The sequence below is a fragment of the Diuraphis noxia genome, unplaced genomic scaffold, assembly GCF_037042655.1.
Source record: "Diuraphis noxia isolate RWA-SAM2 unplaced genomic scaffold, SU_Dnox_SAM2 contig0002, whole genome shotgun sequence".
Taxonomy (NCBI): Eukaryota; Metazoa; Arthropoda; class Insecta; order Hemiptera; family Aphididae; genus Diuraphis; species Diuraphis noxia.
The window spans coordinates 20,760,242-20,771,537 of record NW_028301712.1 but is presented as its reverse complement, the minus strand read 5'-3'; the positions used below and the strand labels follow the sequence as shown (position 1 = coordinate 20,771,537).

The 11,296-nt window shown below is 24.2% G+C and overlaps 1 protein-coding gene across 2 annotated transcripts; it reads right to left on the bottom strand.

The window, feature by feature from the left end:
* Positions 1 to 1,471: 1,471 nt before the first annotated feature.
* Positions 1,472 to 9,226, bottom strand: LOC107162291 (very long chain fatty acid elongase 4-like). Of its 2 annotated transcripts, none has more exons than XM_089220887.1 (8): positions 9,049 to 9,226; positions 8,661 to 8,805; positions 8,146 to 8,336; positions 6,541 to 6,633; positions 4,586 to 4,642; positions 4,407 to 4,512; positions 3,439 to 3,575; positions 1,472 to 3,333 (listed from the first exon to the last, which is right to left on the bottom strand). In XM_089220887.1, exons 2-8 carry the CDS (start codon positions 8,746 to 8,748, stop codon positions 3,097 to 3,099), a joined length of 909 nt encoding a protein of 302 aa, XP_089077013.1. In that variant the 5' UTR covers positions 8,749 to 8,805; positions 9,049 to 9,226; the 3' UTR covers positions 1,472 to 3,096. The 2 variants fall into 2 exon arrangements, with proteins under 2 accessions (XP_089077013.1, XP_015364615.1); XM_015509129.2 differs by having other exon boundaries at positions 8,981 to 9,225.
* Between the last annotated feature and the right edge of the window lie 2,070 nt (positions 9,227 to 11,296).

Below are 11,296 nucleotides of genomic sequence, written 5' to 3'. Positions count from 1 at the left end.
AATCCACCTCGTAATGAATTATGTGATTAAAAATCAAATTTAATAAAGTTTTAAATTTATCGGTGTAAAACTAGTTTTAGAAAACAGTCGAAATATTAATTTTATAGCGTTAGAAATTATAGATGGAGGAAAACAAAATTTGGTAATATTTCATACGATCATTTTATAATTAACACAAAGCTTTATTTAAAAAAATAATCATGGTCTGATTGTTACTTATCGAATAATAATTATATTTCAAGAGTTATGTGCATGCAAAAATTGTGATTTTATCTACTTAGTAAGAAAAACTAATAGGTCTCTACTTATCAATGGAAAATCACATAAATATAAGGGCGTGTTTATAAAACGTATTCTTTAAGTAACTATAACTAATAACAACTATTATTATTTTGTGATGCAAATTGTGTAGATATTAAGTTCGTTAAAAAAAAAAAAAAACACAATATGTTACATTATGTTAATATCATATATTATGTTATTATATTATTATATATTATTTCGGGTAAATGCAAAGTACATGCCATTTTCACGTGGGAAGGCCATAATGGCAAAACCCAAAATTCTTAAAGTAAAAAAAAATAATTTTTGTAAGACTTAATAAATATAATGAATATTAAGGACAAGTATGGTTTGTACTTTAAAAAGGTTGTTTTTTTTTACTAGACAGGGGGGTAGGCAAGTTACCTTCCTACCTACCATTCTATAGTTGAAATTCGCAAATAATGTCCAATAGTTTTGTTTAAATTCCATAAATGTCTAATATGGGCTGTATATTGTTTATTATAATTGTAAATTTAGTGAGTATACTGTAAAATAAATTACAGACTTTTGAGTGTACTTCTTCAACCGATAAATCTCTAAGTAAAAATGCTTATAATTTATTAACATTCTTAATATTTTACATTGAGAAAAATTTGAAAAATCTGTTTAGAAAGAAGATGGTTGCTATTTTTTTATGTGCTAAAATAGAAAAACTATATCTCTTAACTTATATTTATTTATTAACCCACTGCAACATAGCAACAAAGGCCATCGTTTGATTATTCTTAGTAGGTTTTTAATTGTGGAAGTTAGTGTGGTAGGTTGGCAACATGTGCATTGTGCATGTATGGCAAAGACTTTGCCATTAATACCCTAGTGAACCCCTTCTAGGAACTTATGGTTTATATTTGACACTTTATTGACACTATAATGTGGAGTATGGATGACATTAGTATTTTGGGAGACTATACAAAGTTTAGTGGGACTAAGTCCCTCAGTCATCTTATTTACACCTATGCTGATAAGTACATTTAAATAGGTACCTGGGCCATCGACTTTTTAATCTTCTGGTTTGAGAGTGGGAAAGTTTAGTTTTTTAATTTTCCAAAAAAATAATATATAATATTATGTAGTTGAATCAATGGTCTCAATCTTATAAATAAATAAGATAATATCAATATATAAATTTAAATAAAACACAGTAACAGTAACTTCAGGTTTTTTTAATTTCTGTACAATTTTAAGCTTAAAAATTAAAAAAAACTCAATACAATATTTTAAAGTTATTCAGCATTTTTTTTTGATAACATAAAACTAACATTAACGGTATGTTTTTATTGATATGTTAAAATAGAAAAAATATTTTGAAGTACAAAATATTGTTTCAAATTTGTATTTAGTCATACAAATATTCATTTCAAAATTAATAATATCTATTTAAATATTTTACAATTAATAATATCTATACAAATGCTAATTAATGATACATTTTTTTTTAAATATTTTCAAACACAATAAAACTTATTTAATATGGAAACCGGTCTTTTATGGAAAAATAATTTGGTTCTTGCAATTTTTTAAATACATCATGCACTGAGTAAGATGGTACTTGCCTAACGTGGTAAATGGAAACACTATTTTTGTCATGTACCTGTTCATCATAGAAATACCTATTTTAAAATTATTGGTTGATAAATAAAATCTTTATTGGTTAAGATTATTTCGTTGCATTACATTAATTTTTTCATTAGTGTTGTGGTGGTGTTTTGTCCTTATAACGCCTTGGACTGCATAAAGTTTTTTTTATCACAAAATGCAATATAGCAAAAATCAATAAGTTTTCAGCTTTAAATAAAAAATTAAAATTAATTAAATCTAGTGATAAAGATTAATTATAAGTGAAACAAATTTGTGAACTTTTCAAGTGTGAAAAAAGTCAATTAGGTATATAATATTATATTAAAGTAAAAAAAAGAAATAAAAGAACAATAGATGAATGGTAAGTATAACTATACAAATTAATGCAACATTTAAGAAATAAATCTACTTATAATTTATATTTTAGGATACGGCTGAATGAAAAGAAAACTAAATTCAAATTCAAACAAAAAAATAATTAATTTAGCTCGAGAGTGGTTTATAAGAGCTAGAGCAAAAACATACCAGTTTCTGAACCAATCATACGGTCTAAAGCACATCAAATTACTGAACAAATTAACAAATGATATACACGATATTCAAAGCATCAAATGGCTGGTTGGAAAATATCAAAAGTTGGAATAATAATATTGTTTGGCATCAAATTTTCTATGGGTCAAATAAAGTTTATATAAAACATTTTGACGAATGGAAGGGGAAATTATAGTTAATTATTTAAAGGTATGAATCTAAAAATATTTATAATAGTGACGAAATAGATTTATTCTTTTGCATAATTTATTATTACCTAGCAAAACACTATTAGTGAAAAGTGAAGAGTATATAAAGAATATTAGATATTCCATATTACATATTAGATATCTTTTTTGCTATATATCGAATTATTAAAGTAGAATCAAAATCCATAATTACCCTTAATTTGTATAATAATAGTTAGAAGGTAACATGGGAGATATATTTAAGAACTATTGGCAAGGTGACATATAAATAGTATTTCTGCAATTTTTTCTAGTCAAGCGATTGCACTTAACTAATTGGTATATATATTTAATATTCAAACTTTTTCAGGTTATCTGTCGAATTTCATATGAGTATGGATAAAATTAATTATAAATAAATATTTGTAAAATGTACTTAATAAAACGATTTATATATGATAGGTATAACCAACGCTTATGATGATTTGATTTTATCTACAGCATCAATTTGGTGAATTGTATCTTCTTTATCTTTTTTGTCAGCTATGGCTATTATGATTTTATCATCCTTATAAGCGGATTTATAAAAATCCATGAACAAATAAATAAATGCAAAGATATCGATAACTACGATAAATGACATCACTCGTGGCATAGTGCAGTCATATTTATACATATAAGCCATGTAAGCTACCGCGATGAATAGTTGAGCCTAGAAAAAAAATTTTAAATTACACGAATTGTTGTAACAATAAACAAGTAAATAACATGTAAAATACTTGGTAACAATAAAATAATTACGTTTTTGATTACTCACAATTTGTAATTGAGTCACGTAAACTTTCCACCACAGATATTTTTGCATATATGGTCCAAGAGCAGCAAGGAAATAATATCCGTACATAGCGATATGGACACTTGAATTAAGCAATGCACCATAAGCAGCTTTTTCACCTGTAGACGATATTTAATATTTTGCGGATTACTATTCATCCAATGTGTCTAGGCCAAGGGATAACCTATTAATATTTGGAGGGCCACGTAATGAATCTTGAAATTGTTTGTGGGCTATCAAAATTGCAGACGTTGGTAAAAACCAATGAACAAAAATTATAAATTCATCAGAATGTATAAAATTACGGCTTATACTTTTTGTTCTTGTCTGAGGGTTGGGTAAAATTTGTCTCTGGTCTAACTCATACGGTATAAATATGTGAGAAATGTAAACTATTTTTTAAATATTAATCTAATATAAAACAATAGTTAGATTAATTAAATTTATAAAATGATATTTTGTTAGTAATCTATTTTACACTTCGAATTTTAATTATTTTTAAATGAGTACTTTGTTTTTAGTTTTTGATATGACGTACACATACCTATATTTTTTATTTACATTACGAATCAATGTAATTTCAGTGAAAAATTGTTGAATTTTCCAGATACATTTTATATATATATATATTTACGTATAAAATATAAAAAGTGGTCTGTTAAACATATATATTTTTGAAAGAAAATTAAAGACTTCAATATTCTATATCATTATTAATTTTAATTTTTTAGACGTTAGCATGGATTTTTAATTTCAAAATCTTATTTTTTTATTTTCATAATGAAAATATAAATTTTATTGATCAATAATTTTTTGAATTGCATATTCTGATAAAGGTTACTGACTATGGTATACGTTTTAACGGTATGGGCTACATTTATCAATCTATATTGATTTTATTTAGTATAAATAGAAACCAACAATAAAATATTTAATAAAAATTTATTTACTTTTAAAAAATCTTATATGCATCCAACACGATATCACCATTTTTGTATGATGGTAAACATGTAAAAAAGTTACATGGGATTGTTTTTTTCTCAAAACAAAAAATACCTGTAATCAATATCGCGTAATGGTAAACGATAATATAATGTTGTATTATTATTTTAAGTGTTAATATACTCACTGTATCTAACAAGTCAATGATCTTGGATATGAAATAAAACCATGAAACAGTGTGTAGCTATAGAAAAAAAAATTGTATGTACAGATTATTAAACATAATTAGTACATTCAGTTGTGACTACATGACATTTTAACTTGGTAATATGAACTATAACAATTAATTTCACTGTCGTTCAAATCTAGAGATTCTAAAATGATTCATCCCTCATAATAACCTTTATAACATTATACATCCATTATTTTAATACATTTCATTGCATAGGGACATAACAATAATATATTTTAATATAAAAAAAAATGTTTCAACTAAATTTCATAACTAGATAGTATAATATGAACCCCAACCTACTATTTATAATTAGTTATTTTTATTTAATTATCTATAGTCAAATATCATAAAATAAAAATATTCAGTCTTTGAAATAAAATACAAACATTATACTACTAAATCATTATACATTTAAACTTGGAAGTATAAATAATATAACAATTATGTATTTAAATCTTTAAATATTGGATTACATAATAAATAAGTATATATTATTATCAATTTCAACGAGTTCTCATTGATTGTATTGAATATAGTTTAATTGGTTTTTATAACACCCCCCTCCCACCAAAAAAAAAACAAGAATTTTTCGTCCATTTAAAAATGACGACGCGACATGATTGGTTGTTTTCACACTAGTACATCTACTATATTATAAACTTAAAAGTACCAGAACTCGTAGTAGAACGTGTTTGTATATAGGTATTAGGTTGGTAGACTTTACACATATAACAGTGCATGTAGGTACGTGTATGTATATATACAAGTTTAGTTTGGCATAAATATATATAGCTATTTATTCATGTCCACGGATAAAAGATAAATTATAATCATTTAGTAGATCAACTAGTGTATGCTCGGAGTACTTAGCTCACATAGACAATATAATAGTACCTATTTTAATAAGTTATAGGTACTTATTGTGATTAAAGGTATAATTTAGGTATGCGCAATAAAATTGAGTAATACTGGAACCTATAGATTTGTTTTTTATAATATCTATATTAGCAATATCTCGTTTTAACTGACGTTCGTCGTAGGGATTTCTAATGTATTATAGGTATAGGTATATTTGCTTGCGTACATTGATTATAATTGCTAGCTTATAGTTAGATTATATAATTTCCATGCTTGGTAAATAACAGGTAAGTGTTATTGAATCAAAATGAAACACCCAAAATTAATTTTATTAATTACCACGGTGTCCCGTAATTTATTTATATCTTTACCATTTGGTATACCTAATTTGTTCGTAGTATTTCTTAAAGTTTTAATTATGAAATTAAAAAAATAGCCTGGTTCAAACATATTAACATACATCTAAGTAAATTTCATCGTTATTGGAATATCAGGTATGGTCAGTTAATGACGTCCATCTCATGAGTCATAAAAATATCGCTTCCATATATCACAGTTGTTTCCCGCAATATTATTGTGTTTCAAAAATATAATTTTAATCTGTAAGTATGTGGAAAATCTAATGAAATATGAATTGAGGTAGAGTATTGTGCAGGTAGTTGACATTTTTATTTAACAAATAAAAGTTGCTTTAAATGTAGAAGTCATTTTCTACTTTTCTAGTAAACAAATTTAACCAACAGATATAAAATATTTACGTCATTGTATTGTAAACACATTTATCGCTCTATTAGGAATCGAAACACTTTTATTGAAATATTCCTGTATAATATGGTCACTGCTATACTTGTTGATACAAGGATAAATAGTTTAATGCACTTATTATATTTATTATTATTATTATTATTTTGATTACATTTTAAAATTATTAGATTTTTTTTATTAATTATAATGCCAGACTCTCAAAAATATTTGCAAGACATTGTAGTTAAGGGGTTTTTTTTAAATGTTTTATTTAGAAATTATAATGAATAAAATAATATACTCACACATTTTATTAGATATCTCTCGTGTTGGGTTTCACTAGTGATATGACATAGATTAGTGAATATATACTTTGGTATACCAGGAGTCAAAACGATCTAAAATGAAAAATAAAAATGTGTTAATATAAACATAGTTTTTTATGATTCTGTCATATGACAGCTTATGTTATTTATTTTAACATCCAAGTTCCGGATATTGTCAAGTTTATTTTTCAATTTTGTTACTTATGAGTGAGGGAAGAGATACATTAGGTTTCCTGTATTGATAACTATAACTACGTGTACAAATAATAACTTATGACACAACATATCTCATAAAAACTGACTTTATATTATAAACCTCACATACAAAAAAAAATGCTTTTAAAATGAATTCCAATATTTGAGGTTTAGTTAAACAATATATATTTATATATATTAGTATATTTATGATAAATAAAACCCAAGTTTTGAAATGTATTTATGATTTTAAGTAATAGATGATCATTAGTTATCAAAATACCTAACTATATTTATACATAATACAATTTAATGATCAGTATCTATTTAATCCCAAAGTGAGTTTATGTTATAGATTTTACTGCAGAAATAATAATTTAAGAGAATATGTTTAATGTTTTCATCAAGATATGTTATAAAATTATGATTATTTATCATTTTAATAATTGTAGCTCAGTTAATTTGTACAAAACATTAGTTTTGATGAGATATATTTTCGTGAGTACTTACAAAATATGTGGGTTGTAACTTAATTCGTTAGTAGTTATAGACGACGCCCTATATTTTTTATCTTTGAATCTAATAAACGTACTAGAAAATCAATTTTGGATGCATAAAATAGCGTTCAGAATTTTTAATTACTTAGAATATTTAATTTCACTGTAAAATATTTATCATGATATTCACACATGAAACAAGTATCTTAAAAACATTTTTATTAATTTTTTTACTATAGTTTATCATCATTAAATTAATTAAATTAAAATAAAACCATAAGAGAACAATCGAAATTGTATATTACAGCTGTTTTCTGATTAATAAAAAAATACTGATAAATATCCTCGGCTTTCAAACGTAGATGCCACACAGTGTTACTGTTGATTAGGTAGGTATTTAAAAGAAACAGGATTTTTGATTTTGATTTATAATTTATTAGAAGATTTTCTCAAGTATTTGTAGCCAATATGATTGTAAATATAGTAGTTTAGTTAACGATTTGCTGTTTCATCAACGTCAGAAAAATAATTATTACTGTAATGATTGTGTACAAAATATATTATGTTACATGTTCTTCGAGTTTAATTTTCAAATAAAAAGTTCGTAAAGGAAAAGTTTTTAGAACTCTAATACAATTTGAATAAGAATATATTACAATGCTTTTGTTTGTCACAAACAGCATTGAGTATTTGAGTATAACTAGTATAAGTAGTATTTATTTTATAAGAATAAATAGCTTAACGTAGTGTACTTAAATATAGAATTAATGCTAAACTTATAATTTTAAACAACTTTGAAAGATTCTTTAAAATTGTTTTTTGTAGTATTTTTAATACTAAATTCATTTTAAATGTATAATTATTCTCATAAAAAAATAAAATGTCAACTCACCCATAAACAAAGCAGGCTGTTGTAGGAAAATTGTATAAAGTTGAAAACCAAAATTATATTAGTAATTTTGAATGGTTGTCGATTTTCCATCATTTTGGGTCCTATTTTCATTACGAATAATAAGTATACAATGATTATTCCGAGCACTGGCCATGGCTTGCTTACAAATAACCATGAATCGATTTCTTCATCTATATAATAATATAATTTTTAATATTTAATTTATATTATGTTATTATATACATAATAGTATGTAAACATAGCTTATAAAAACACATTTGAATGTAGTACATACATAATATTTTGATAGATGTTTGAAACCTACAATTTAATATGTTTTAATATTGATATCCTCTTGGCCCATGTTGCCGCGAGTATGAATAAATAAATATAAATATAAAAATATTGACTTATTTTGTTATAATAAATAATGAAGAGGATCAGATATTGTGTATCAGCTTACAATCATGAACTATATGTATGCTTAAAAACTGACTGTACAAATTATTGCTCACCGTATTTAACTTCACTTTTCACGAACTCTTTGATAGAATCTTTTGTTTGAATTATGTAGTCTAGTATAGATGTATAAGTTTCCTTCATTTTTGTTTTATTTTAAATTTAAATGAAAACGTTTTTCATCAATATAAAGTGTTGATTCTTGAACAGAAAAAATAAATAAATTTATATTGATTAATATTGATTAATATTACAAAATAATATAATGATATCTGAATATTCATTATGTTAAACTTGTTGTAACGAATAGTTACAATTTTTATTGAAAATATTTCGATAAAAATAAGTGTGTTAGTTATTAGGTAAAATAACTTACTTTTTTAATAAGCTTTTACATTGCTTATTAAATACAACACACTGATGTATTTAATTTAAAGTTGTTACCTTATTTCTAATTAAAAAAGATGATATTTTTTTCAGATTCTTAATACAGTATAAAATAATTAATTAATCTAATTGGTTTTGATTGTTCTATGATATAAATGGGTTTAGAACAAATTTGTTTCTGTTAACAAAAAACGACCGTGTTGTTTACTTCGTATTTATGTCTACACGTCGATAAAATTAAGACAAAACATTGCTTTCGTTATTAGAACTTCATATTCTTCTCGTGAACTATTTTATATTTATAATTAAATTAATGCGTAGTCACGAGCATGTATTGATTTAATTTGTACAACGCATTTTGACGAACTATTATACCAGTTTTAAATTACATATTCACTTTTGGTTTCAAATGGATAAATCTTGAAACCATACAAACGTTAAAATATAGTAACTCGTAAGTTTTATTGTCAATAAATGCACTCGAAACAGGCAAGCTCAAATTAAAGTCTCTAGATATGGTAGGTACTTAGATATTTGGCTATGAGTCCTGCCCTCGATGATAAAAGAAAACTATATCATTGTTATTAATATCAAAGATTCATTAATTGTAAACATTCTATAGGTATACGTGACTTGATGACTTGCCGTAATTGAATTCGAAATAAGGTTATAGAATGTTACCTACTCGAAACTAAAAACATGTATATTTTATTTAGTGATACGCTAATTTGGTATACAATATATATTTATTATAAAGCATAGTGTGACAATTTTTATTTTGTCTTGTTTTGCTACTTAAGAGTATCAGAAACTTACACCCGAAATTCAATTATGTTATTAATTATGTAAAGTCAATATTTGTTGCACAGTGATATTATAGTTTCATTGATTTATGGTCAGTAACAAAATAAAATACACGTGTTAAAATTTTAAAACTAACCTATAGTTTAATTTTAATTTTAAATAAGTTGCAATAGTCTACAATAAAATAAAAGATTATTCTTACGAGATAAATAAAAAGCATCAAACATTGTGTAAATAATATGTTTATTAAATATTAAACTACTGTATCAATACGTGTTATTACTTCGAACAAATATAAATTATTTTATAATAACGGAAACTAATCAACAGATCAACAATGTATCCTCTATTTAAAATGTGTTTCATTACAAAACGAGATAATTATAATTTATCGCTTGTAGGTTGGTCATTTATCATTTATGCTTGCATACTCCACTGTTCTAAATTTGGTATACATAATTTATTTAGATTTGCGTATTACGTATATAAGTATAAAACAAAAAAACACCAATAATAACATAGAGTTGAATAAAATGTTTTCCTCTCCAATTTGATTAATCTAAATTTACAGCAAATTATTAATATTAAAAAATAATTAATTAAACAACACAATTAAATAAAGGAGGGAATAAAAACTTTTTTTTAGTAATCTACTAGACTAAAAAACATTTTATCACTTATAAGGATAAAATTAAAATTGGGTAAATTTATATAACACAATATTTTTTTTTTTTATCAGTGAATAATATAATTTATAAAATAGTATATACTATAAAGTATTGTATAACCAGTTTTTAGTTTAAGTTTAAAATGAAAATAGATCGTACAATTTAATATATTATTAGGATTCATATTTAGAGACCTCAAACCAACTTATAAATAAGTAAATTTTGTAGTTTTTTAAAATTCATGGATGGTATTTCAAAAAAGGTTTTTATTTTGTTGTAAGTTTGATCTTTAGATTTAATTAAATTTGTTTTACAGGTATAGTAATTAGCTTGTTATTTGTATAAGTTCGTAATTTTTAATACTCGTAACAGTTTGAATAATTCAACCGAGAGAAAAGTTTTAGATTTGCCTAGAATTATTTTTATTACATTTTTTGTGCAACTACTAAGTTTGGCATTAATTTAGTACTGTAACTACCTAATGTGAATATTCTGTAGGTATTGGATTTATGATTGTACCATGGGAAAGTAAATTATTTTAATAATATGTTTGTTGAGTATTTTTTTGCAGTCAGAATAAAATATATAAGGTTAACTTTTATGCGAGATTATTTATATAAGTATTCCATTTAAGATTTTTATCAATTAATAGTCTTAAGTATTCCACGTTTGAATATTTGAATAGATTTAAACACATATATGATTCTATATGTAAAATTTATGGCCATTTCATTATTTTTTCGGTTGCAGTTTTAAGTCATTTGAAAACGTAAAAAATTTTTATTTGTTATAAAATTAATTCTTTATTTACTATTGAAAAATCAGTCATTTAT

Coding starts and splice junctions, on each gene's coding strand:
- LOC107162291 (XM_089220887.1), bottom strand. CDS start 8,748: ATGAAGGAAACTTATACATCTATACTAGACTACATAATTCAAACAAAA. Junction 6,634..8,145: donor ACAGCCTGCTTTGTTTATGG/GTGAGTTGACAT, acceptor TTTTCATTTTAG/ATCGTTTTGACTCCTGGTAT. Junction 3,334..3,438: donor ACGTGACTCAATTACAAATT/GTGAGTAATCAA, acceptor TTTTTTTTCTAG/GCTCAACTATTCATCGCGGT.